We start from the raw sequence: 27,976 nt of genomic DNA, 5'->3' as shown, positions 1-27,976 counted from the left end.
CCACGGGACTAGGGATTAAACTCAAGGTTTAGTTCAGTTTATTTTTCCCTTTTTTAGTTATCAAGACAAAAAAAAAAAAAAAAAAACCAAACAAAGTGAAGCCAGGGCTTTTCCTAGAAGACAAACCGATGAGGGCAGCAGACAAACAGGGGGACGGGTGCTTCACATTACATCCACAAAGAACTCACTGGGATTGCCCATGGCCATTCGGAACGACTGTCTACTGGCCGTCAGTTCAGGGGGCACAGAGGCCAGGTCGCGGCCCGGCGGGGCCCCTGGGGGCCCCATGGCAGAAGGCGGCGGAGGCATCAGCAGCATGGGCGGGCTGTAGAGGGGCGGCAGGCCAGGTGGCCCATACGACGGCTGGCTGTGGTGGCTGCGGACGCTGTGAGTCAGGGAGTGCTGGCTGCGCTGGCTGTGCTGGCTGGCTGGCACCGAGCGCTCGCTGGCTGCCCGCTCCCGCCGCAGACTGCTCCGGGTGGTGTGGTCCGACTCACTGCCACTGCCGCCCGACTTGGACTCACCGGCCTTCGGGTCTCTCTCCTTTCTCCTCTCGCTGCCACTGCGGTTTGAACCGCTGCTCCGACTCCCTGCAAGAAGCCCAAGGCAAGGTTAGGGAATGGCCCCGACAGCGCACCCCCAACACGCAACCCCAGCCAGCACAGCAGGGGAAGGGAGAGACCGGAATAAAAGGAGCCTCCCCTAAGCCAAGGCCACAACGCATGGCCTTGGGAAAAACTGCAGAGAGGAACCAGCCAGACCCCAGCCAGGAAGGGCAGAAGCAGTCAAAGTAGGGATCTTTGGTCATCGTGAGATCTGTCTACAGTTTGGACTGGACGTTCCCTGCCCTGTGCTGATTGACGGTTCGCTCCAACTCTCTCCCTCCCTCCCAGTCTCTCCCCCTCAGCTTCGGTCCACACATGCCCCCTCACCCTCTTCTCCCCTGGCTGTCCCCCAGCCCCTCTTCTCTTCCATGCCCCCTCTCCCTTCTGTTTTCTTTCCATGTTGCTGATACCCTCTGAACTAACCCACTGCACCAAATAAAGACTAAAAATTTAAAGAATCACAGAAGTAACATGCCATTTGCTGCCATCACACTGTTCACTCTGCTTGTGTGTTCCACCCCTTCCTCCACCTTGTGTCTGTCTGGTCTATTTAGATTTTAAGATAGTCAGGGCCAGGACTCTCTGCTACTCTGTATTTGGACAGGCCTAGCCCCAGTCTTGGGTAGGTCTCAGGCACGACCATAATAAACCTGACCAATGATAGCTCTCAGCCCCAGGACAGGCACCACTGCAGCAAATCTGGCCTCCTTTCAAACTCTGCCCTCTAGCCCAAGAGCAGCTCTGTGACAGGAGGTATCATACACTGGTTCCATCATGCCCAGGATCTAGCCCGTGGCAATGGCCCATACCTGATGCTTCAAAGCAGCTCTGCAATGCACCTGCCCAACTGTGCTGTGTGTGCGCATGAGAGAGACAGAGAGGGAGACATATTCCTCATTCCAGGAGATGACCCAGATCTTGACTTGCTCTCCAAAGGTGTTAAGGAAAGTACCCCAATGGCACATTTCAGTTCCTTTCATTCATTTACCTTCACTGTGCTGGCTGCCTGCACTGCCCCCACCATAGCTGTAGCCTGGATCAGGGAATCCTGGGTGCGGGTTGTATGGATGAGGTGGTGGGTATTGATATGGGAAAGCCATGGGCCACGGCGCAGCTCCTGGGTGGGGGAGCGGAGCCAACGTATCCTGATCTGAGGCTCCGCTGGATCCGTCATGATCATGCAGGGACAGGTTAGCCATGTCTGGAGAGAAGCAAATAGAAAATCCAGGTTAGTCCTGGAATGAAAACAGCCATGTACAGTGGGACAACCTCACCCCCATCCCTGCTGACAGGTAATCATGGGGTGCCCGCAAGAGGGGCAGAAGATTTCATGGGCAGCTATGGACACCTCCTTGCCAGACACCAGCCCAGGCTATGTTGGGGGTTACTGTTCCCCACTTGGTCAGAGAGGATCAACGATCAGCTAAATAGTCATAAACCAGCTCAGAAGAGAGAGGACAACATCAGAGCTGGCCAGACACCCTTAGGTCTGTCTGTCTGTCTGTCTCCCTTCCCTTCTCATCCCTCTCAGGTGAGCCAGGTGTCCTTAGGTCTCAGCTCCCTGCCCACTCCTTTAAGGACAATGCAGACTCTGATAGCACTGAGGGAAGCCAGCCCCACCCAGGGGTTTAGGTTTAGCCCAGGATCAAAGAAAGGTGCCGTTTTACTCCTCCCTGTCCAGCCAGGGGAAAGGATCGTGCAGCAGAAGATGGTGACATCAGCTGCACAGTAATACACTGAGAACCAGAGAGCAGTACAGAAGGGGTCAGGCTGGCAGTCTAGAGGTGGCAAACCACTTCAAGACTGTCCTCAGAGAGTTATCAGGGCAGAGCAGAGCATCTCCTTTCAGCACCCTCACCACCCCCCACTTCCTCAACAGCACTAGAGCAGGGGGCCGTACTGCCGCAGAGGTCTCCGAAGATGTAGTAGCACTGCTCTGAGAAGGTGATCTTGTTCACAGTGTGTCGGATGTAGCCGGCCTTCAGCAGGTTGCTGGCATACTTGCGGGATTCTCGCCGGTCTGTAAAACCTTCCACGTGGTGATAAAGCCAATCCACCACATCTGAACCTGCCATGAGATTAACCACAGAGCACGGTTAAACGCAGCAAGGACAGGAAGGACTGGCTCTGGGGGCAGACAAGAGGGGCCTGAATTTGTTCCAGGGGTGAGGGATGGGAGTGGTCCATGGGTGAGAGAGGTGCAGAGACACTCCCAGGGGCAGCACAAGGTCAAGGATTCTATTTGTTTTCCTAGCACAACCAACAGGACAAGCCAATAGGACATGATGGTGAAGGATGTTCCCTTGGCATAGGTCCCCAAACAGGATCCCCTCACACAGGGAAGGCGCCTGTCTACCCCTCCCCGAGTCCCAGAGGAGGAAGTGGCTGCCTCTTACCGATGAAGGCATTGGGGATGGTGATCTTCAGCCACATGCGGTCGCGCACCTCCAGACCTGACTCGGGGGAGGCCATGGCTTTGACGATGGTGGCCATGTCGCTGTGGATGGACAGGTGAAAGTCATCGAGGCCTGCGAGGCAGACGAAGGGAAGGAAGGCAGAGATGAGAGGGGACGGAAGAGGCCACGGAGCCACATGGAGGTGTCACACACAAGGGGATGAGCCAGGGAACAATACATCGCAGGCACACCCCATAACACCGAGCAACTGGCCAACACACTGCAGCACCCGTGGGTCTAGATCTTCTCGGCTTTCTTTCCTTGCAAAACCAAACCAAAAACTGCCTCCGGCCAGCAGCAGCTGCTGCTAAGTTTGCAAGGCTCTAAAAGCTGCTTCGTGCCAGGTGCTGGTTCAGCTGGGAAATTAAACTGGTTCCTTCCAGCTTTGCCAGAAAGGCCAGTCTCACTAGCTCAGGAAAGAACCAGTGCCGTGCCCCGGCTCTGTCCTCACAGCACCGTTTACCACTGGCACCAACAATCTTCAGCCACCCCCCAAAATACAACTAAACAATTCCCCTAACTGAGCGGTTTCCTTGCCAGGGCCTCTGCTCCTGGCAGCTCTCCTCTAGCCCTCCTGGAGGCCGTCTGCCTGAGCATCTGCTCCAGGGCCTACCCAGGAGCCAGCCTGTTTCCTATAGCTCTCCTCTCTCAATTCAGCTCTTTCAGCCTTTATAGGAATCAGGTGCCCATCAGGCAATCACCTTACCCGTTTCAAACTACCCAGAACAGGATAGGGCCTAATGGGGCTCCACCTCAGAACAGGGTTGGCCGGTTCCAGGCCCCCAGCCCTTACAGGGCAGACCTCCCTGTTACAGCTACCTTTGAATTACCTGCCCATAGCTGAAAGGCCCAGCCCAAGCTCTCTCCCTCCCAGCCACCACAGGCCTCTGATCAGTGCACTAATTCAAGCAGAGGTGCAGTCTCAGGCACGCCCAGCAGGGCATTTCTTCCTGGCCCCGCTCACTTTCCCCTAGGCATTCCTTACGTGGCTGACATCACCTCCCTTCCCACTAGCATAGTTTCCTCCTGCCTCCTCCCATCACCTTTCTAACTATCTGAACAGTTACGCACTGGAACAAGCTGCCAAGGGAGGTTTTGGAATCCCTGTCATTGGAGATTTTTAAGACCAGGCTGGACAACCACCCGTCAGGGACGGTCTAGGTTTACTTGGTCCTGCCTCAATGTGGGGGGAATGACCCCTCAAAGTTCCTTCCAACCCTGTGTTTCTATGTCACTCAGCCTCTCCTGTTGTCCTTGTCTGGAGAGCAGGAAAAATGATGTGAATTTGCCTACCCAAAGCTTGTACTTGTCCTGGGCTTTTGGACAAAAGGACTTTTCTTAGCCTTCCCCAGCACCACCCCAGGTGCCTACCTGCAGAATTCTTCCCACCCCAGCCAGGCTCTCTTAGTCTTTGCCTGGAGGGAGCGCCTGTTCCTCCAGTCCCCACTCCTGCTGGTAGGGAGTTCCCCATGGTCCCCGGATCCCGCTTCCCTAGCCCCACCCCAGACCTCTGGTTTCTGCCCATGCAGATGTATTGCTCCCATCAGGCTTGGGTGCCGGCAGGCACAGCGCAGGTGACTGGAAGCCGTGCAATGGGGGGAGCACACAGGCACAGGGACTTACGTTCGGTCTCTGGGATGGAGCTGGTGATGGAGGAGCTGGTGGAAGTGATTGTGCTCATGGATGGGCTCATACCGTACGCCGGGTAGGTGCCAGTCATCGCTGCCGTGTGGGAAACCCAGGCTGCCGGGTCAATTGGTCGGATGGGCTCACCTAGAGCGAACGCAGAGACGATCAGATGCTGTCTGAGAATCATTCCCTCATGAAACCCACCTCTAGGGGGCGCCCAGGGCAGCCCCTTCCTTCCCCAGCATCAGCCGGGACTCACCCGGATCGGAGCATGGAGAGTCTGGCCCAGCCCAGATCCGCTGGGGAGCAACTGGGAGAGAAAGAAGAGAGGGAGGGTCAGCAAGAGGGGCACAGAGGGAGAGAGTCCCCCTATGGCTCAGTGGCTGCAATCTTGGGGGTGTTTCTCCTTCCTCTGGAGCTCCAAGCAGGTGACCTCCCCACCCTGGTTAGGTGGGTATGTCCCAGGCATGATGTGGGGGAGGAGGGTGGGCACTGGGGGACTTCAGCTCTCCTAGCTGTGTGACACAAGGAGAGGGAGACTGCAGTCCTCAAAGGTCTGCACTGCACCGGGGCCTTGAGGCCACAGCGGAGGGAGAGGGGGTGCAACCCTCAACGACTCCACACTCAGTTTCACAGCAAACAGACAGGAACTAAAGCAAACAAGCAGGTGCTGGCAACAAGGCTCTCACAGGGGCTGGGCACCAGCGTTAAGGGCGAGTCAGCAATCCACTTACTCCGGGGTAACGAGAAGCAGCCCCTGGGGCTGGGGTCCCAGCACTTGGCCACAGTCAGGGTGATTGGCCTGCAGCAGAAACACAACCGTTTTTGCAACCTGCGCACAGGCCAGCATGCAACACAACCAGGCTGCTCTCATCAAGGTGCTAGCCCTCAGTGGCCACGACCTGCTCTCTCGGAGGCAGTTTAGGTCCAGGCCTGCCGGCACACTGCCAGCACAGATCCCTCAGCTGGGGATCACCCCCACCCAGGTGGCACAGCCAGTAACAAGGAGGTCAGTGGGAACTGCAGGGGCATTCAGCAAACCCAGCCTAGGTAGAAAGGAGGGGCTCGGGGCAGGGGACCAGTGCTGGGACACTTGGTTCATGACCTGACCATGGAGACATTCCCAGCTCCAATTCTTGCTTTGGGCTCTTTCAAGGTCATTCATATGACACCATGGAATCAGAGCGATATTAATAAGGAGAGGGCGTTTGAGGGCCCTGGGCCGCCTCCCCAGACCCAGCATAAGAGGGGTGGGGGTCTGGCTGCTGAGGACAGCAGAGGTTGCTGCTCTTAGACACAAGGGCTGGCTGCATTACCAGTGTCTGATGAGCCAGAGCAAAGGGGACTATAGCCTAGTAGGAGATGCAGGTTTGGGGGCAACCTGCCCTAGACGGGAGAGTTGGTGGGTGACGTGGGGGAAAGCACCTACCCCGGCTTGTGCACGATCTCCCTCAGCACGCGCACAGCATCATCGTTGCTCATGTTCTCAAAGTTGATATCGTTCACCTGCAAACAAGACAAAGAGAGGCTGAATCCCAGAGAAACGGCTGTAGGCTGGGTTCCTTCTGAGAGGAGCTTCTGCGACTTGGCCCATCAGTTGGTGAGCAGGGGCTCCAGTCTGCCCCTCACCGCCCCAGCCCCGGCTGCGAGGCGTGCAGTACCTGCAAGAGCATGTCTCCCGGCTCGATCCTGCCATCGGCCGCTACTGCGCCCCCCTTCATGATGGAGCCGATATAGATGCCACCGTCCCCGCGCTCGTTGCTCTGTCCCACGATGGAGATGCCCAAGAAGTTGTACTTCTCTGCAGGGATGGGTGGAGAACAAGCACAGTGAGAGCAGGATGGGACAGCAAAGCCTCACTGCATTGGGCCTAGAGCCCCACACCTGGGCAATCCCCCTCCAGTAGTCCCAGCCACACAACCACACTCCCCGACCCCATCAAGTGGCTTCCTGGCTCCTTCCTCCCTTCCCAACTCTACCCAGCTCAGCCTTGATCTCCTCAGCCTCCCAACGCTCTGCCTGCTCCCCACTTCCTTCCCCCTGAGAACTGGAGCATGGGGATGACAGCAGAGTTAACCGCTACCCTGCCGTGCTCCTGCCTTGCATCCTCCTGCACCTGGCCCTGGGTGCCAAGCACTGGAAAGACACTGCCCACCTTGACACAGACACATTTTGGGCTCCACAGCAGAGTTTTTTGTTCTCCCCTTGCCCTCCCCATGTGCATCTTGGCCTCTGAGGCTCCCAGACAGGAAGCAGCTGGGAAGCAACAGTGGGGTAACCTCGTACATGGGACACAGAGGGAGCTGAGCTCAGGTTGGGGAGAGAAGAGGCTGACACTCATCCTGGACCAAATCCCAGGACCAAAAACCACTCCCCCCACCACCCTGATCCCAACCACTTTCTTGCAAACTGGCAAATCTTTAAGGGGATTAATGTTTCAGGACCAGCCAGTTTCCCCAAGGGACCCTCTCCCTTCATTACCTCCCCACTCCTCCATCTCCCTGCTCCCCCGCTGCACCTCCTGATCTCACTCCTGGAGCTCGGGAGGGCCTCGGGCCCAAACAGAAAGACAGAGTCTCTCACTCACCCATGTTTAGAGTGACTGTGATGATGTTCAGAGACATAGTTGAGTCCGTGATGCTGCTGAAGGACGATGACTGCAACACAATGAGGCACAATGAGATGTCCCCCTGCTCCCTGGTCCAAGCACAGCCCCTGCCAGTTCTCGCTGCTCTCCACTGCCCCCTGTCCCTCCCGCTCCCTGTATACTGTTCCTATGCTCCCCACTGCCCCTTCTATTCCCTGTAGTGCTGTCCCCATGCTCCCACCTCTGACCCCACCCTGATCAATGCAGGAAGCTCCACAAACGGGACTGGTGGCTGCACCACTACATTCCCACTGTGACTGGGACAAGAAAGGCCTTTGGTCCTAGCAGCAGCACTGACCCAGAAGGGTTTGTGGTACTTTTACCAGCAGATTCTCAGCGCCTGGGCGCAGTTTGTAGGGACTGGAGATTCCACCAGCTGAGTTCCTGGGGGCCAGGGTGAAGCCTAGCCCTCACATGGGAGTGGGGAGGGGTATGCCACAGGAACCAGAAAGTCCAGCCCCAGCTTTGCAATTGCCCTCCCAAGAGATGTACCCGCTCGATGCGTGGGGCCTTCTGTTTCCGCCGGCGTCGCTTGTGCCTTCTCATCAGGCGGGAGGCGCTGCTCTGCTCTGTCGAGCTGCTAAACCTGCCGGCAAAGGAGACAGTCAGCTCCACTGCCCGCAGGGGGCAAGAGAAGACAGGTCTGCCAGCAAGACGGCCACAAAGGAGGAGCAGGGTGAGAGAACGCTGCGGGCCAGGATTGGGGGCAGCAACAAAGCAGTGAGGGGAGCAGAAGACTGTAATAGCAGAGGGGGCTGCTGGTCGGGATTGAGGCCACTAGCTGAGGGAAGAGCCCTGAAGGATGGGGCTGAGGTGTCCTGATTTGGCATCTCCTTGGCACTAAGAGTGAAAGAGGTGCCCATGTTCTCCCAGGCCTCACGCTCTCCTACCTGCTAGTGGAGTCATCCTCATCTGAGTCGAAGAAGCTGGTGGTCTCCAATTCGCTGCTCATGAGAGTGGAAGAGCTCTCGTACCCACCTAGGTCTCGGCGCCGGTCTCCTTTTGCCGTCCCATTCACTCTGGGTGCTGGGGAGAGAGTGGGGTCAGCACTGCTGGGAGATCCCGCTGCAGCAGAGCTGCGTCCCGGCCTCCTGTAGGAGCACCCAATGGGCTCAGCACTTCACGGGGGGAATCTTGGGGCTCAAAAGGAATTCCGAGAGGAGGAATCTGCACATCAAACATCCCATCTTGGCATGAGGGGGCACTGTGCTGCCCTCCATACTTTGACCATTCCCCTTCAGGGTTACAACTTCCCTGCCTCTTTAGATAATGGGGAAGGGGAAGGTGAGCCACTGGGAGCAAGGGTAGAAGCCACAACGATCCCTACAGAGTAGGGAAGGTTACTCGGAGATGGTCCCTCTGGGTGAGAGGTGCCAGATCGCGGGCAGTGAGAGTGCAGTGCAGTGCCAGCCCAGGCTGGGAACCATTCTCTCCTCCATCTCAGCCTTTCACTGGGAGGGGTTAGAGCCCAACACGGATGCCTTTGGGCCCTGGACCTTCTGCAGCTCTGTCCCCTGTAGACACATGTCCTGCCTGTAGGTGCTGGGAAGCAGCGGAGAGGTGCCTTGCCCAGTGGGACACAGTCCCTGCCCCCTTGGTATCTAGAGGCAATGGGTGTTCTGCCCCTCCTGCCCCCCAGAGACTCATGTCCAACACTTTGAGGTGACACATGGGTACACTAGGATCCGGGAGCCAGCTCACGGTAGTGGTACGAGGCTGTCACACCCTTGGGATCCTCCTGCTCGTGCTGGGGGATTTACCCCCACTACTGCCTGATTGCCCAGCAGGATTCAGCGCACAAGCTCCGCAGGGCACTGTGGACACAGCTCTTCATGCCTAGAGCAGCTCCCTCCCTGCGCCCCAGCTATGCCCCTCAGAGGCTCCAGTCAGGTCATCGGGGCTCACCATGCTCAGGCCCGTCTTTCCGGCGAGGTCTCTCCCTCTGCGATGAAACCACTGAATCGGTCTCCGTCTCGTTATCCAGGTTCTCCCGACTCCCCCCGGTGTTGGGGCTGCAGAGGGGTGACACGTCCAACAGAGAACTCAGTGGTTCCCCAAGGACATGAAGAGACCCCCCTCTCCTCCTGGCATTCCCTGCTCTGCCATACGCCAGTTACACTGCACTTCTCAAATCGTATTTCCTGTTACCCCTCACTTTTGAGGGGCATACTGGAGCCACTGGATGATAGCTTCCACCCCCCTCTTTCTAGCGTGGGATTGGGACATGTGGGGCTTGGGGTGCACACAGCCCCAGCACAGGACTGGGGAGTGGGGGTGCAATCTGAGATCCACACTGGGATGGAGCTGGGAGGCAAAAGCCCTCAGTGAAATATGCTGGTACCATTTTTAAAAGAAAAGGGAGATGGAAACCTGTCATGTGTGATGCGCAATGGGAGATCAAAGCAACAGCAGCAGGTGGTGTGGGTCCTCTTGCTGCTTGCAGCATGCCCTGCTTGTCAAACAATCAAAGAACTCCAGTCCCAGTGCTCGTTACTCCATTCCCAGCTCACCACCCAAGGAACCCTGTCCTAGCACTCCATTCCCAGCCCCACTTTTGCCAGCTTGCATCCCGACCATGCTGGTTAGCCCCTGCCCTTCCATCACTCTCCCCATCTTGGTTTGTGACCAATGGGATCACGTGGCCACTCCCAGCTCATAGCTCAATTGACAGCCTGTCCTCGGGAAGCCCACTGAGATGAGTCTCCACGTGACTTACTGGAAGGAGGGAGGCCTGGAGTCCCCAATGCCCCCAGTACGCTCCATGGAGGGCGGCAGCTCCGGCTGGTTATCGGCACAGACAGACCCCCCATCTGAGTGCGACCCCTCCGCAGACACCAGCTGGAGAGAGGAGAGAAAGGGAACGAAGCGGCTCAGGAACAGGGTGGGAGCCTCAGCATGGCCCTAGGACCAACTGGGGCTTCCATATCTCCAGCCCCTAGGAGCTGGTGGAGGAGGAGGTCTGGGCTGTGCCCAACCCTGGGGCAGACCCCAATGTGCTTTCCATCCTGACCGTTCCAAGTACTCTGCAAACCCACAACCTCAGTCACACCAGAGGGCGTGGGCACGGCCTGTAAGCTGCCTTGTGAGGGGCTCAGTGCCTTGCTCAGAGCAGAAACTAAGCATCAGGGTTTTGTGTGCTGCAAAACACTGTGTTATTCTGGTCATGAAGTAACCTAGATTGTATATGGTTTGGGACAGCACCAAGCACAGTGAGGCCCCAATCTGGACTGGGACCTCTGGGTACTGTTTTAAACAACCACCCACCGCCTGAGCCCAGGCTCAGAGAATAGGGTACAGTGCCTATCACCACCATGGCACCAATGCCAGCTTACCCCCAGGCAGGGAGAACTGGCGGACTCAGGAGGGTTGGGAAAAGGACAGAATGCTCCAGACACGTTATGGAGCTGTTTGAAGATGGCTCCAGCTGAGGCAGTTTCTAACTGGATATATCCCTCCACACTGCTGCCAAGCTGTGTTTGAAAGTGGTTTAGCTGGCACCACATTTAAGCATGATTCCCAAAATTTGTCTGTAGGAGAGGTGGGGACCTAGGTCACTCAATCAAATGCAGCCTAGGACAGTGGTGATCAGAAGTCACTTTCCTATGAGGGCTGATCAATAGCCTCTGAGACAGAGAAACCAAGGCCATGTGGGCTAGGGAGAAAGCTACAAAGAGGAGCCAGACGGGAGGGACACAAGCAGCCAAAGCAGGGACCGCACAAGCAGCCAAAGCAGGGACCATTGGTTCCTTGGAGAACTGTCTACAGTTTTCACTGGACTTTCTCTGCCCTGTGCTGACTAGCTGTTTGCTCCAACCTTCCCCCCTCCTCAGTCTTCACCTCAGCATCACTCCTCCTACCCTCTTGTCCCCTTCTCTGTCTCTCTCCTTCCCCGTCCCTTCAATGTCCCCTCTCTCTTTCCTTTAACTGATCCCCCCAAACTAAACCAACCAAGAAAAATCAAATCATAAAACTAACATGCCGTTTGCTGCCATCATACTGTTCACTCTGATTGTGTGTTCTACCCCTTCCTCTGTCTGCTCTGTTTAGACTGCACGATCTTCAGGGGAGGGACTGTCTGTTCTGTGTTTGTACAGCACCTAGCACCCTGGTCCATGACCAGGGATCCTAGACACTACAGTAATACAAACAATAAATAAATACCTTTCCATTGTTTCCCCTTTCATTGCTGGGCTTGGCTGCCCCAAATATGTTTCCTACATGGCATGTTCCCTGCACTGGAGAGCAAGGAGATCGGCAGCGAGTTCTCTCCAGGCCCAAGGAGGGGATTCGGACACTGTCCCTTGGTATTGGCCCAGTGCAGTGCTGGCCTTAGAACAGGAGCTGGTGCGAATCTGGAGACAGGCTGAGCAAGAATGACAAGAGAGCTGGAGGCGAGAGGTACTAGGCCTAGCAAGGGCAGCCCCTGATCTTACTTGCTTGGACCACCTGGGCCCCAGTTCTTCTACCTATCACTAGCCATGGGAGGGGACAGGGCCTGGTCATAGGACAAACAGGGAATAGTCCACTGCAATGCTGGAAAGATCACCAGGGGTGGAAGAGGAGGGACTTGGCTGGCAACTAACTGGACTTTGCTGTCTCCAATACCATCATAAACTCTCTTCCCTGATGCAGCTGGGAAAATCCACCTGCAGCTCTGCTTTCTGTCAGCAGAGGGCACTGCAGATATTCAGAGAAGTGAACAAAGTCCTGGCTCCAATGAGCCCCCAGGCAAGCAGAAACCTTGTTGCAAAAGAAGGTGGGGTGAGAGGCTGGGAGGCCCAGGAAAGCGGGATTGATTATGTTGTGTGGTGGGCTCAGGATTAAATTGACAGCACAAGAGAAGCGTCAGAGGACAGGTTCTGAAAAGTGCACCCACGGCCCTCTCCATTTAGACACTGTGGGAATGGGGACAGAGAAATAACTACAGATAGACAGGGGGCTAGATCCAGGCAGTAATCTAACAGCACCAGGCTGGAACTCCCCCTCCCCTGTTGGGCAAGGGTCTGTCACTGCTTAGTGAGCTGTAGCTCACGAAAACTTATGCTCAAATAAATTGGTTAGTCTCTAAGGTGCCACAAGTACTCCTTTTCTTTTCACTGCTTAGTAACACTCATGCAGTTTCCCTGCCTCTTTAGCTGCTGTGAAGGCTTCAGACTCAATCCCCCCTGCTAAAATTAGCACTAGATTCCTGAAATAGCCTCACTCCAGCCTGTCTGGCAGCAGCAGAACAGACCACACAGCTCCCAAAGCCACCAACCGATGGGGAATCTTGGGGGGGAAGGGGGGAGTCGGAATGTCAGCTGCGCCCAGAGGGAGCCGAGTGCTACTGCTCACAACGCACAAGGGCTGAAAGCCACTGCTAACTCCAGATGTCTGACTGCCCCACACGGAGTCCAATTAACTCAGGCCCCATCTACAGCAGTATCAGTTGCTAACCTGCCTGGGGTACCAAGAACACAGACTGGTTCTGTATAGGTAGATCGGACCAAACTGTGTTATACCCATATGACATGACTCTGCTCAGCCACAGGCCCTCAATCTGTCAGGGTGCAAGAGGGGAAGCCAGCTGCTGTGCATGCATACAAACCACATTTAGAAGTATGGCAAAGAAACGGAGTTGGGGAGCAGCGGGCTCGTAGCCTGCGGGCTCCACTGACCGAGCACACAAGAACAAAGGCAACTGGGAAGGGGAAGAGCAGAGCAGAGCAGACAGATGCAGCTGCAATAAATACTGGAGAGGGATGGGAATTGGACACGCTCTGCGCAGTGCAGGCGCCCAGCAAGCCGCTAGAGGGAGAATTGCAAACTGTTCGGCAACAACTAAAAAAAGGCCAACTGTTTGCATCTGAGCCGGCAGAGAGGCCCCCATTCCCTGCACTCAAACAAAGGACTCAACCCCAGTGACATGGGTGCCTTTTTCAAACACACTCATAGCAGGGATAATGCGTGTAGCATGCCCTGGACACCCAGCCGGCTGGTCTCATATTTCCCTAACCTTACTGCTCCCCATCCTTCTTCCCCAACTGTCCTACCACCATCACTGCTGTTTTGTTACCCCTTGTCTGACAGTAGATGGTAAGCTCCTTGAGGCAGGGACTGTGTGTAATTTATCTCCACTGGGAGGCATCAGTTCTCATCCGGCCCAGGTCGCCAGTGCCTGATGGTGGCTTCCATTTGGGGACCGTTCAGTGGCCCCTGGGAAATGAGCTGTTGGATTTCAGTTTAGTTCCTAGTAGGCAGATGCCCACATCCCAACTAGCATCATCTGTAGCCTCAGCAGAGAAGGCAAGGGCTCAGTGGGCCATGAAGACTGAACTCCTTCAGTACCTTCAGTCTTCACAACAGTCAAATCCAGTCCTCTTCTCCAGCACTTAAAACCCTTTGCTACAGTCATCTGAACTTGGAAAGCTGACCACGCTGTCAGGGCACACTGGTTACCCTAGGCAGGCCAAGAGCAGCACTCCAAGCAGCAGCTACACTAGGAAGCAGTTACAAAAAGGCTTGATATATGTTCTTAACTATTGTATCCCCAGGACTGTTTCCTAGCGGGTGTGGGGGACCCAGGACAGATTTGCTCTAGGGTTCAGGACTAGGATGGGAAGTGGTTCCCTCAGCCCAGACAGTCAGGAGCTCAGCATGGCTTCAGCTCCTACTACAGTTAGTGCCTCTTCAGTACAAAGCACAGCTGTCCCACTGCTCTACCTGGCAATGTACCATGGGAATGGTGATTTTCACAGCTGGTTGCGTAGTCTGATGTAGAGACAGACAGACATCCAGCCAAGAGGCCTGCTTACCCAGGATACCACCCGGCCATTGAAACAGGGAAGCTTGGCATTATCATCCGAGATTTCTTCCTTCACGACCCTGTGGACAAAAGAGATGGGACAGGTTAGCAACAAGGCTCAAATCCTATGGCTAAGGGTCACAGAAGGCAGCCTCTGGGTTGAGCCATCAGATCAGACATCAGTTTGGTCATGGGGCAGGAGGAGATGAGAAGGGACAAGGAACTCCTGCTGTTCACAGAGGCACCCACGCTGGGCTGCAGTGTCATTTCTGATCCCCATGGCGCTGGCAGCAGAAGGCCTCACTGCAAGTTCAGAGAAATGGCCAGTCGCAGGGTTGATGGGGTGGGGAAAGCGCTGGCGGCAGTATGGACTCCAGCTGCTCAGTACCCTACGCTGCTCAGCTATCTCAACAGAGCCCAGAGAAGCCGAGTAGGGGGATGCCTGGAGAGAAACCAATGGAGGGAAGTAACCAGGGTGCATAAAAATCGCTACGTAAAATCATATGAAAATTGGATTTTTTAAAATTTAAATTAAATGCACTTAAAAAAAAACCCTTTTATAATTAAATTTGAAATTATGATCAGCTATGTGAAGGCCTAACACCACCAGGATCAATGGAAATCATTAAAATATAATATGCTGCAAGAAGTCCTCCTCAATTTCTAAAGAGGTAAAGGGTTCTGGGTTTTGAATTAGATACAGATTCAGAGGAAAACATCTTTATCTTCTGAGGTCCAATCAAGCTTTTTAAAGACGTCACAATGCCATGTACATGCCAGGCGTTAAGTATCCGTATCATTTACAGTATTTGCAATGGAGCCAATGTGGCTATCTTCATTTTTCCAAATGTAAGTACTTCCCATTTCTGTTGTACAGAAAAGCCATTATTGTTCATTTCAGTTTAGCTAGCGGGTGAGGGGCATATTTGCTTCATCAAAGTTGACAAACTGATTAGGAGTTGAAAAATCAGGAAAGTTTGTTTTCCTCTTCCACTCTATGACTAAAATCCTGAGGGACACGAGGGCAGAGTTACAAAGGTAATTTGTGACCTAAATATGCAGAGGGGTACCTAGGTGGATTTTCAAAAGCACCTAAGCAGGGTAGGTGCCTAATTCCCAGTGATTCAACTCTCATTGATTTCAAAATCCCACTGAAGGGAAAGGGAGCAGGAAATGTTGTTACAATGAAAGCCTTACTTAATACTTTACATTTCAGATGCTTTAACTGCTTTCCCTTCTTTTCCACTTCTTTAATAAAAGGTTAAAAGAAGCTGTACTGGTGTGTTCGCCATCGTCTCTGAGGCTGAGGTCTCTGTATATCAAACCCCAGACCTTGGTTAACACTGTTTATTGTTGGACAGTGACTGGTTATGACAACACCTCTGGCCCATATATTAATTTAGATGAAATAAAACAGCACCTATCTGCAAACACCTTTGAAAGTGTGGCTTACAGTGACCAGAAACTATCTGCCACTTTGTTAACTACAGTTAATATTGCCTTCATTTAACAAATCAGTTTTAAATGCAAAACATGTTTTGATAACCTTACTTTTTTCCTTTATATATCCAGCACATTTAAGGTGATTTTATTCAGCTAATAAAAACAATTTTAAAATGCTGGTTTTGAGCATTTTTAATTGCATTCCAATCTCCATCCAAATGTAGCTTGACACAAAATCACATACAAAAAGTTAAATCTAGTAAATAAGAAATGTATCATTTACCATTTTCTAACATCAGAAAAAAATATAAAAATTTAGATTCTGAATATTAAGTTATATAATTGCTTAAATAAATGCATGTAGGCACGTGTGCGTAGATATTATACATCTATATAATTTAGTTAAAAGGGTATATTTCATTGCAAAGCAACATGTTTTAATAGCTACCAACCAATGAGAATGAACTTTTCTTTAGTAAAAGAACTAAAAAGTACAAATGCAAAACAGGATTAAATGTGAGTCAGGGTTTCCAGCTTGGTTATTTACATCATGACTCAGATTGGTGATTTAAATCACTCCACTCTGGAAGTAAACTATTACAGCGAAGCAGGAAGGCACAAAACAAGGGCCACATAAGCCCAATCCTAGATATCTAAGGGCTTCCCCCTAACTTACAGAAAATAAAACTGGATGCAGCTGTCTTCCCTGGTCTGTGACCCATCAGCCCAGCACGCAATGCAACCTGGCCACTTAGATCAAGGCAGAGCACGCTGGGACATGGGAGCATAGGTGCTCAGATAGCTGCTGAAATTAGGGCAGCAAACTGCATTTATACTCTTAAAGCATCAACCAAAGGCAAATGGACAATGCTATGTGCCAAAATCGGGGGAACAGGCTTTGCCCCACCCTGGCAGCAATATGAGCTGCTCCATTCAGTGCCACACGCTCCCATTAAGGGAGTCACCAAATGAAACCAAATGGATTTCAAGATCACCACTGGCTGTCAACACACAATTGTCATGAACTCTTCCCAAGGCAGAGAAACAGTGGTTCCTAAGGAGCTAGGACGGGGGTGGGGTGGGGTGGGAGGAAGAGAAGAGATGCAGCATCTCAATCCCACAACAGCCCAGAAGGCAATATCCCTTGGGTACAAGGAAAGGTACATCCACAGACCAGGAGGGCAAGAACACTTAGCAATTTAGAGCAGATTAATCCTTCCTCCTCTAAGGTGTAGCCAGCCCAAGGTCACAGCAAGGCAGCAGCAAACCCAGGATTAAAACTCTGCCAGCCTAATGTTCCTTCCTGTAGTCTGTGCAGTCTTCCACTGACAGTATCAGCGTGGCTCTGCTCCAAGTGTCAAATGCTGGCACATTGCTGAGGAGACACCAGTCTCTTTCAGCACCCAGGCCAGTCCGTCTCACTTGCTGGAAGGCTCCCCCAACACTCCCTCCTTGCCTGGCAGCGCTAACATCCACTGAGACTGACACAGGCAGCCTGGACTCCATCCAGTTCCTAGAGAGAGCTCCAGGCAGAGCCAGTTTCCAGTACTGTCTGCAGCTTCCTTAGCGGCACAGAGCCCAAGTGCAGGCAAAGGGGGCAGTGCTACCCACGGCCAGGGACAAAGTGACCAACAGCCAGGAAGGGACTGAATAGCCCCACAAAGTGTGCTGGCTTTGGGGGGCAGGGAGTGGTGATAGGGGAGACCCCACAATTTCAAATGGCATGTCCCACCAGGGATCTGCTCCCCATGTCCCCACAGAGAAACAGAAGGAACACAGGTTTCAGAGTAACAGCCGTGTTAGTCTGTATTCGCAAAAAGAAAAGGAGTACTTGTGGCACCTTAGAGACTAACCAATTTATTTGAGCATGAGCTTTCGTGAGCTACTCCAGGAAGGGAACAGGCCTTTCAGGATTCACACTGGTGCTGGGAGCAGATTTCTTCCCCATAGTACATAGACAAGCTCCTCCCAACCTACCCCTCTAACTTTCCTCCATAACCTGCTCCTAGCATGCATGTTGCATTATTTATCATGTATTTACCACCAGGATTCCAGCGTGCAATGAAATACATATTTAGAATCCCCAGAGGAAAGCTTGATAGCAATGAGCTCGTCAGAAACTGAACAAGACCATCTCCCTCCCCTCCCCGGCCCCAGCCCAGTTCTGCCAACGCCTGTCAATCCTGTCTGCACAGCTCTCCATGCTATTCTAGTCCTAGGCTCTCCATTCTATAGATCTGCTGATGCCTCCCAATCCTGAGCTAAGGTCCTCCTCCCCGCTATACCTCACGCTACCCCAGGTCAGTCACACCTGAGCTGGGCAGCCCCCCATGATAGCTGTGCGTAATGCCACATCTGTTCTCAATAGGTTGCACAGGACAACCCTGGAGGAAGCCATGGAGAAGAACAGGGCCGCATACCTCCTGGGGAAGAAGCCTCAGCTGGTGGGGGTCATACCCCAGGGTTCCCAAAGCACCGGATGAGACTGAAAGGGGTTTTTCACTCTTGGCTCTCTAAGGACCCTTCTACCTAGTGGCAGCCATGGCAGCCCTGTGGAGCCCAGCAGGCTGCCAGGCCAAGGCTGATCCCAGGAGAACTACCCCTGGTTTGCTGTGCACAAGGCAGGCTGGCCTCACACTGTAAGGGTTTAACAGACCCACTAGGTTTGCGTAGCTCTGGTGCATGCTGAGAAACGATATCCTCTCCCATCCAATGAGAACTCTTAGCTATTAGTGGGCAGCCCTAACCCTGCCCAATGGAGCGTGGCACAGGCCACATGCCACAGAGCAGACTGCAATGGCTCTGCGACCCACAGAGATTACCGAGCCCAGCAGTCAACAGGGCTGGGAAACTGCTCCAGACAGGATCTGTATTCTTCACAGCCCATCATCCCTTCATATCATCCCCGAAGAGCGACCTACGTGGTGTGTGGTCAGTACATGGCAGCACAGCCCCAGGTGTGAGAGGACTGAAGATACCCTGGGCCGCAATAAAGATGCCCCTCCCCTGACTGCACGTGGCCTTCCATGGGCTACGACAGCACATTGCATTGCCTTCTGCAGCAATCTGCCACGCACAAACTGCACACATTGCCTCAACCCGACCCATGGCACTTGGCACGCAGCAGCCGTGGGCAGAGCAGCACGCCACACGCAAACAGCACATAGGGCCTGGCCCCTGGGCAGTGTTCCTCACACTGCCTCACTCCTCTGTGGGGCATTTTCCAACAAAGGGACCTGCGGGAAGGAGGAGGGGTCTGGGGGAGGCAGGGTGAGTGGGCGGATGATTCAGGCTCCATCCCCCAGTGACATGGAGGCGGACTGTACATGGAGCCAGGCTGGGGGAGGGCCGCAGGAGCTGGGGTTGGGTTTGCTGGGTATTCGTGAAACAGTTGTCTGCTGAGACGCTGACACAAGCAGCACATCTGCTCCCATGCCGGTGGGGGAGGGGCAGAGGCAGCCTGTGAATAGAGAGGGAGGCGAGGAAGCCAGCTCAGGCCCTCATCAGACCCCTACCCTCCTGCAGCCTTCTCCCTCCAGCAGAGCCAACTGCTCCTCCCCAACACCACCCTCCAGGCTGCCAGCCCCTCCACCGGCAGAGGTGACCAAGCAGGGAATTTCCTGCAGGCTAGTAGCTTTGGGGCAGGGAGGCTGGGATTCATCTTGGTCCCATCACTCCACATGGATGAGAGGAGTGCAGAGTGTCCTCCAGAGAGACCCAGTCCCAGGCTCACAAGCACAGGGGATTTCATATATTACAGCAGGATGGATGGGAGTGAGGGGAAGGTAACAGGAATGGGGCAGAGGGAGAGGAGGCAGCTGAAATCAAACACGTACTTGGAGACTGCTGGCCTGTGTCCCCGATGGAGCCCCTGGGCTCCAGAGCCACTACCAGGTAGCCTCAAATGCAGCTGCTGGAGTCTTAGCCTCTCCCATTTCCCTGCAGCGCCTCCTGCTGACACAGCAGTGCTGGCTATGGGGGAGCTATGGGAATCACTCCAGCCCAGGGCTCTCCTAGACAGGGCCCACTGGCTAACGGGGATGCGCGGGAAAGCTAATGCATCTGGCAAAAGAGAGAGAGAGATTCAGTGGGAAGGAGAAACCAGAAGTAGAAACCTGGAAACATTCGAGAAGCCTGGGGGTGAAAGTAGCTATCTCTGGATATGCAGTTTTGAGCTGCGTATGCAGCGATATTCTTGGGCACAAAGGGGATAGACTCCCTCCAGAGCATCTTTGGGATGACCCCATCCAGAATCATGTTCACTTCTGAAGCCTCATTATCAGAAATATAATGACAAACGGAAGGAAGTACAGAGAAAAGCCACTGAAATTATCAAGAGCACCCGGGGACTCACTTATGGAGAAGAGATCAGAAAACCCAAACCCGCATAGTTTGGGGGGTGGGGAAGAGGTTGAGAATGGAAGAGGGGGCAATAATGTGATCACAAAGCATCTGAGGCATGTATTATACCAAGGATGGAAAGGAATGCCTCAGAGTAAGGCAGGGAGCTAGGAGATTCAATTCAGCAATGGCAGTTGCAGGCTGAAGATCAGGAAAAACTTCAGAACAGAGAGGGTTTTTTTTTTTAAATTTAAGGAAACTCATAAGCAAAAAGCTTAATTTATTTTAAGGAAAAACCCATCACAGAACAGTGGCATTTTCTCAGAAAGGCTAGAACTCAATGTTGAGCGCAACCTTACGTTACAAAACCCCAAACATTAGAAAGTAAGGTGCACAGCTTAGATCCGCCACATAACATTAACTCTGCCCCAGTATGAAAACTCATAGAACAACTGAAAACCAAGAGACGATCCTGGCCTGTCAACACCACCACCACATGCTTCAGTGACTAAAAAAACTGACGTGATTTAGCTCTCCACATCTATAGCACATAGGCTCTTTAGGGCAGGAACCAGGTCTTGTCTCTCAACCACCGTGCAGGTGAATGGTGCTGAATAACTAGAGTAATTGTGCATTTATACCAAAATATTGCAGCCCTTATCACTACAGATAAATCCTCCTCAGTTTCTTCTGCAAGGTCCAAATGCTATTGCCAAAAAGAAACAGGCTCTCTTTACCAGATGAGCTCACCCTCTGAAAGGCTGGATCCCAAATCAGGGCGCTTGCATGCCAGCGACCACACTTGTGTGTCAGGTACAGAGGTCCTCTGATCCAGGGGCAAACTAAGTGCATCAGATAGGCTTAGGGGATTTGAGAAGTCTGCAGTCATAAACCAGAGGCTTCCCAGAGTCAATCAAAAACTCCATCAACATGTCTTCACCTCATGTGCATCAGCAGGTGCATGATGGGTTTACGGGATGGAAGGGACCGGGACAGAGATAAGGATGTTTTGTTGACTGACTGCATTTTCAGGTAACATTTGTATTCCTTGAAAGAGCAACATACTCTCTGAAGGGTCTTCCACTGAAGTAACTGAGGCAACCTCCAACTGAACTACGTTTTATGGCTGGGAGACGCACATGCACGAAGTCTGTAAGGCATGCTGGGGTGAGAAGGGCTCTAGGAGCACAAGATGAGACTGTTGCGTCCCTTCAAACTCCTTTCCCAAGCCCCCACGAGCAATACCTTCCTCGGCATTCCAATTTCGTAGCACAAGGAGCTTACAGACTCAACTGCACGCCAGCTCCCTTGAGCCTTCCCTCTCAGAAGGCAATATACTGTACCCCAACTGTCCTCAAGTGTCTCCATCATCTGGTCCCAATGTGCTGCTGAGAACTTCATCATACAGTTGCCTTCGTTTGAGGTTTTTGGGAAGCAGGGATTGTAAAGCAACTGATCTGCTAAACTGGGACCCTACAATAACACAGTGCCATAGCAAACACCTGTCATCTGTTCTCCTGCATAAGTCATAAAGTGAACTTTACAAGGAGTCTTCAAGTTTTCTTTCACTGCTTGCTCACAGAGGCAGCAGGGAAAGCCACACCCAGGAACTAAAGCACATCACCAAGCTCTGCCATTTTTGGCCTGCCAACTCAACAGTCTCTCAAAACCAGTCTTACCCCCTGGTGCTCCTATTGCTAAGGGAAGTAATGGAGTCAGTGAAGGAGCAAAAGACTGAACATGCGCATACCCAACTGTGACAACTTCCCTCCCACGCTCCCTCAGATATGCTGTATTAAAAAGGAATTACTGTGGGGAAGTTCTATGTTTTACATACAGGTGATAACACTAGATGGTCACAATGGTCCCTTGTGACCTTGGAATCTAAGGAATCTGTCATGCAGGATTTTTTTCAGCAGGGCTACTCAGGGCCATGACTCCTTCAAACTGAGAACAGGCAAAGGGGGCATGAAATTCTCCCCAGCCCAAGGGCTGAGCACTCTGACTTCAATGAAACCTTGGTCACTCACTGTTCCTTTGTCACTGTTGGGCAAGTTCTTTATAGTTCCCGGCTCCTAAAGAGCTCCTTTGGCCTGCTTCACATCACTGCAGTCATGAGGCCTTGTCAAGGCACCTATTATTATACTGCAATATAGCGTACAGGTCCCAGTTAGGGATCGGGGCCCCACCGAACTAGGCACTGTACACACAATAAGAAGATGGTTCCTGTTATGATTTCTCTGCCCTAGACAGACACTCAAGCATTAGAAAAGCCCTTTCAATAATTGGAAAAGAAACCAGCTCAGGCCCTATGTCCCAGAGCTGGAGGTGGCAGACACACTCAGCTCCTGCTGGATTTGTGCTCAGTGAAGAGGGCACCCCCTTCCATGCCACCCCACCCAGGACTGAGTGTTGATCCAGCCCAGGGATGCAGAAGGAACAGGATTTGGAAATAAGCAAACTGACCTCAGAGGCCTGTCTAGCACCAAGATTTAACTAAACTACGCACGAGGCCCAGAAATCAAATTAAGCCAAAGACACACAGTGGCCTCTCCCACCTGGATCTCTGCGAGCTGCAGAGTAACCATCTGGCTGTAGGACCCACCCTGCACAAGCTCCACAGACCTGTCAGTCTGGACAGACACAGGAAGCTGGGGAGAAAACTGCAGGAGACACAGAGGCATTTCCACATTAATTAATTTTGCCCTGCCCAGCAGACACCTCCAGCATCCACCCCCACAACAATGTTTAAAGAAGCCATCAAAGGAGCCATTCTCCAGGTCTCTGAAGGTTCAAAGCCACTTTCATGCCCTCTGGCTAGGGCAAAAGGAAACACCCCAACTAAAAATAAACCCATCTCCCCACTCCTGTAATCCAAGCAGCTTCAACTCATTGGGGCAGAATGAGCTAGTCTACAAGGTCAACCACAAGGGTAGCAGATAAGCCAAAAGGGACCACACTGGGGGAATGAATGAAGGGCCTCTGGGTAAAAAACTCCCTACAGACAAATTCAGGAAACCTTGGGCAAGCCAGCAGACATAACAACATACCCAGGACTGAAAGCTGGGCTCCTGCTGAGGGAAAACTGGCTCAGAGAGAAGCTGCAACTGAAAGGAGATGGATATATATTAGGGTGGGCTAAGCACAATCCAAAGGTGGCTTTTAAGGTTCATCTGAATGGTGAGGGGTGGCCAACAAAAACAACAGAGCCTAGCCTACAGTGCTGCTCAGCTCCAGTTGGATCCAAGCAGCTGGGAGACGCCACAGCAATGTCAAAGATACGAACATAGGGATTAAGCACACGATACAGCACCCATCACTGTAGTACCTGGGTGTCAACTCCCCTTGCAACGCTTGCTGACAGAAGAGAGAAGAAACTCACCAACGTACCAACTAACTATCCAACAGGAATTGCCAGCTTGATGATGTCAAGCAGAACAGAGCTCAGCTCCCATTGGAATGCTGAGGAAAAAGCAGGGACTTGCCAGTTAGATGGAAGGAAAGATCTACGGGGCCAATGGCAGTAGCTAACCCAGTGCTTACAACAAATCCGGTGTACTTCACATTCTTATTTAGTAGCTCGTTAATGAGCTCTCTATGGAATCTCTGCAGTTCTACCAATATGTTACTGTTTTCCAGGCTGCCTGAGAACGTAACACGCTCTCTGTTCTCACCTGCAGGGGCTGGGACCTTACAGGGGTTAAAGCGAGAAGCAAGCGAAACATCAAAGCAAGGAGGTGCAAAGAGCTCTCCAGGGATATGGAGGGATACTGCAACAAAGGAGTTGACCCACACCACTGCCAGTACATGTAGTGTGGCAGGCAGGGATGAGAAGATCAATGAGCCCCTGTGCGTGCAATGTAGCAGGCGGGAGGAGGCCCTCCTTCCTTGGCCTTTGGAGGAGAGAAGCCCAGCCAGCTCCAGCTCTTTCTTAACAGCAGGCAAAGCTCCTGCCAAAAAAATGCTGATGTTGTGGAATGTGCTGGGTTAGCAGAACAGCTCATTCCTGGAAAAGCATCAACTCAGCAGGAGAGCAAAGAGAGGCAAAAAGGGAGAAGGGGGGATCTGAGCAACTCAACCTCCACACCTGGGGAACAAGGGAGTCACCACAAAACAATTCGTTCACCAGCAGCCCCTCCTCCTGGCCTCTCCGCACAACAGGCCCATCCCAGCACAGCCCCTTTGTTCTCAGACCATATTCCTGGACCAGTCAGCAGTGCAGCCTCCTCGCAGAGCAGAACTGGTCAGGCACAAAACCAGGCAGACACCTCCAATCACGTAGGAGTCCTGGGCACACATTTGTTGGGAGGACAGTGACTATTCCCCCCCACCCCGTGAACAATCGGTATGTGTTTAACAACAGATCTGCCCGGGGGGAGGGGGGGAGGCAACAAAATGGCCTCTGAGTGCACCCTGGCCTCACGTCACCGACCAAAGTTCCACCTAAGCTTCACAGGCGCGCGACAGCCTATTAAGCACCGCACAGGCGCTCAGGGCTGCAGCAGGGAGAAGCGCCTCTCTCCACCACGGCAGCTCCGGGGCTGGGGCTGCGGGATAGACACCTCTCCCCTGGCCGCAGCAGGTCTGGGCCGGGGCTAGGTTGTGGCCAGAGGAGGGGGAGGGGCGCCTCTTCCCCAACTACAGCAGATCCGAGGCTAGGCTGGGCCTAGGAGAGGCACCCCTCTCCCAGCCCCAACCCAGCCCCGGACCTGCCACGGCAAGGGGACAGGCACCCCTCCCACGGCCCCAACTCATTCCAGCCCAGGGAGAGGTGTCACCCTGCTGTAGCCCTGGGGCAGCCTGCAACCCAAGCCTCTCATCCCCAGCCCCTCCCCAGAGCCGGCACCCCTAGCCAGAGCCCTCACGCTCCGTACCCCAACCCTGAGCCCTCTCCCACATGCTGAACCCCTCGGCCCCACCCCTGCCACATGAATTTTGTTATGTGCACCAATACGGAGGTGATGTGTGACACATCACCTCCATATCGGTGCACATAACAAAATTCTTTCCGCATATGTGTGGGAAAAATTAGAGAGAAAACTGTCACCAACCATCACATACTACCCTCACACTGCCCCATCCAACAGTGGAAGAGTACTGGGAAGGGCGGGGAGGGGGAAGCCCAAACATGAGACATTCGGGATGAAGGAGAAGGCACAACCTTGCTAATCAGACTCTAGGTCAGAAGGTTCCAGTAGTCTCAGCACCTACGGCCTCCCACAGTGCAGCTGCCCAGAGGGGCTTGTAAAGCAAGGGCAGTGGGAGAGGTTGGGAGTTCTACTCATACACCTCTGAGGCCAGGATGAGGATGACTCCATATGGGATGCTGGGCTGGACAATGGCAGGCAGTGCACCCACTGATGGGGCACCTCCGCTTCCCACAGTGAGCAGAAGCCAGTGCTGCTTCCTTATGTGGGAGCAACTACAAAGCTCCATTCTTGGGCCTTGATGGCTATTTCCTTTGAAGCAGCATCTAAAGGACAAAGTCATGTTTCTCAGCCCTAGCAAACATAAATTTCACACAGGCTCTTTCCCAAACACATGACTTCAGATAAGCAACTATGTTCCTTCTACACCCTGCTCCCATTTCCAATGAAATGCCCTGTAAGGACAGAGAGGGGCAGCTGTGGGGAGAGGCAGAATCCTGAGTCCTTTTCTCCACAGGCTCACAAAGTCTCCAGATGGCCTGTGGGACTATTAACAGCAACTTCTCTCCTGACCAGGGCACTCTGTGCCTACACAGACAGCCTCTGCAAAGCCAACAGGGGAGTAAAAAACAAGCACCAAATCACCTCCTTTTATAGTATGACAAAGCAACAGCCCCAGACAATGACAGACGGAACCACAAAAAAGTGGATATGCCCCTTTCCAAAAGTCAGGCCAGGGCAGCTGCGGATGATGGCTTAAGAAACAACTGGATAGCCACAGATCCGGGACTCTACATCCCAGCATATCTTTTGGGGGAAGGGAGGGTGAGCAGTTACACCAATTCCCCTGCTGGCTCTCGCTCTCCTCCCAGATGCAGGGGAGGAGAGCGAGAGCCAGCTTGAGAACTATTTCCAACCACAGCTGGAGCAATCACTGGACAACTCCTCTGCACCACAGCCAAGCAGGGAAGGAGGAAATCACACACCTAGTACTGTATAGAGTGCCCACCAGACAAATGTCAGCAAACTGGGAAGAATTCAGAGAAAAGCACCAAAAACAATGTGGCTGGAATGATCAGCCTGCAAGGAGACAGTTACAGAAATACACCTGTCTACTGGGGGAGGAGGAGGCATGGAGAATAGGAACCGACAGACCAAACCAGACCACTGGACCAGCTAGCCTAGTCTCCTGACTCCAACAGTGGCCAGTACAGTCATTTCAGAGGAAGTTGAAAGAAATTCACAGAATGAATTCTGAATGGGACAGATCTTAAGAGCATTTTATACTAAATCCAGCCATTTCTCAGGCTCTTCCCCAGAGGCAGGACCCAGCACTAGAGCAATGCACCTACTGTAGGACAGGCATGGCCTCTCAGCAGGGCCACCATAACAAAGATTATTTTCCAGGCAAATCAAAGGGTATGTCTACACTACAAAATTAGGTCGATTTATAAAAGTCGATTTTTAGAAACCGATTTTATACAGTCGATTGCGTATGTCCACACCAAGCACATTAAGTCGGCGGAGTGTGTCCTCGCTACCGTGGCTAGCATCGACTTACAGAGCTGTGCACTGTGGGTAGCTATCCCACAGTCCCCGCTGCCCACTGGAATTCTGGGTTAAGCTCCCAATGCCTGATGGGGCAAAAACATTGTCATGGGTGATTTGGGGTACATGTAGTCAGGCCCCCCTCCCTCCGTGAAAGCAACAGCAGACAATCATTTCGTGCCTTTTTTCCTGGGTTACCCGTGCAGACGCCATACCACGGCAAGCATGGAGCCCGCTGAGCTCACCGTATGTCTCCTGGGTGACGCAGTACTGCATTGCTGCATGGCAGCAGCTCCTTGCCTTCGCAGCAGATGGTGAAGTAGGACTGATAGCCGTCGTGCGTCTCCTGGGTGCTCCTGGCAGACCTTGGTGAGGTTGATCAGGGGCTCCTGGACAGACATGGCTATCCTCCTCTTGGAGCACCGAATGGGACCCAGAGACTCCAGGTTAGTCTCTTCTTTAAGTTTTGTCTCACGGAGATTCTGTCCTGCCTGGAATATCATGCGAGCTGGAGACTTCTGCATCAGGCTGCTCTCCCAGCTGGCAGCACCACGAGGTTGCACCCACCCCAGTCTACCCCTTGCTCCCATGGCTCATGAAGCCTGGACAGTAGTAAGGAGCAGTTCAACTATAGGCTGAGCAAGTGCAGAATGGTGGTAGAATGTGCCTTTGGACATTTAAAAGCTTGCTGGCGCTGTTTGCTGACTAGGTCAGACCTCAGCGCAACCAAGATTCCCATTGTTATTGCTGCTTGCTGGGTGCTCCATAATATCTGTAAGAGTAATGCGGAGACGTTTATGGCAGGATGGGAGATTGAGGCAAATCGCCTGGAGTCCGATTCTGAGCAGCCAGACACCGGGCGATCAGAAGAGCACAGCAAGGTGTGCTGCGCATCAGAGGGGCTTTGAAAACCAGTTTCATGACTGGCCAGGCTTTGGTGTGACAGTTGTGTATGTTTCTCCTTGATGCAAACCCACCCCCCTTTATTGATTTTAATTCCCTGTAAGCCAACCATCCTCCCCGCTTCAAAATAAAGTAACTATTGTTTTGAAACCATGCAATCTTTCTTTATTAATTAAAAAAAAAAAAAAAGATAACGGACAAGGTAGCCCGGGTGGGGAGGGGGAGGAGGAAGGACAAAGCCACATTGATTTTTAGTGTGGCTACAATAAGCAAACTGTTTGAATGACAGCCTTCTGTTGCTTTGGCCATCCTCTGGAGTGGAGTGGCTGGGTGCCCAGAGCCTCCCCCTACCCGCATTCTTGGGCGTCTGGGTGAGGAGGCTATGGAACATGGGGAGGAGGGCAGGCGGTTATACAGTGAATGCAGAGGGGGGTCTGTGGTCTTGTTGACTTTTCTGCAGCTCCAACAGACAC

The 27,976-nt window shown here is 52.9% G+C and overlaps 1 protein-coding gene across 8 annotated transcripts in view; it reads right to left on the bottom strand.

Moving 5' to 3' along the window:
- The window catches only part of DVL3 (dishevelled segment polarity protein 3), a 44,378-nt gene that overhangs the window by 2,020 nt on the left and 14,382 nt on the right, over nucleotides 1–27,976 (bottom strand). For 2 of the 8 annotated variants that reach the window (XM_074963429.1, XM_074963436.1), the window contains exons 2-16: nucleotides 14,132–14,201; nucleotides 10,054–10,175; nucleotides 9,243–9,349; nucleotides 8,228–8,363; nucleotides 7,830–7,923; nucleotides 7,278–7,347; nucleotides 6,352–6,491; nucleotides 6,120–6,196; nucleotides 5,425–5,492; nucleotides 4,950–5,000; nucleotides 4,685–4,834; nucleotides 3,002–3,133; nucleotides 2,506–2,673; nucleotides 1,594–1,806; nucleotides 189–590 (exon numbers count right to left, since the gene is read on the bottom strand). In XM_074963429.1, coding sequence (XP_074819530.1) covers nucleotides 189–590; nucleotides 1,594–1,806; nucleotides 2,506–2,673; nucleotides 3,002–3,133; nucleotides 4,685–4,834; nucleotides 4,950–5,000; nucleotides 5,425–5,492; nucleotides 6,120–6,196; nucleotides 6,352–6,491; nucleotides 7,278–7,347; nucleotides 7,830–7,923; nucleotides 8,228–8,363; nucleotides 9,243–9,349; nucleotides 10,054–10,175; nucleotides 14,132–14,201 — 2,000 coding nt within the window. Of the gene's footprint in view, nucleotides 1–41; nucleotides 591–1,593; nucleotides 1,807–2,505; nucleotides 2,674–3,001; nucleotides 3,134–4,684; nucleotides 4,835–4,949; nucleotides 5,001–5,424; nucleotides 5,493–6,119; nucleotides 6,197–6,351; nucleotides 6,492–7,277; nucleotides 7,348–7,829; nucleotides 7,924–8,227; nucleotides 8,364–9,242; nucleotides 9,350–10,053; nucleotides 10,176–14,131; nucleotides 14,202–27,976 lie in introns of those variants that run through there. The other 6 variants (XM_074963433.1, XM_074963430.1, XM_074963431.1 and 3 more) reach the window with 6 other exon arrangements.

The sequence above is a fragment of the Natator depressus genome, chromosome 9 (assembly GCF_965152275.1).
Source record: "Natator depressus isolate rNatDep1 chromosome 9, rNatDep2.hap1, whole genome shotgun sequence".
In the NCBI taxonomy this organism is placed as follows: Eukaryota; Metazoa; Chordata; order Testudines; family Cheloniidae; genus Natator; species Natator depressus.
This window is presented reverse-complemented; position numbering and strand designations above follow the sequence as displayed.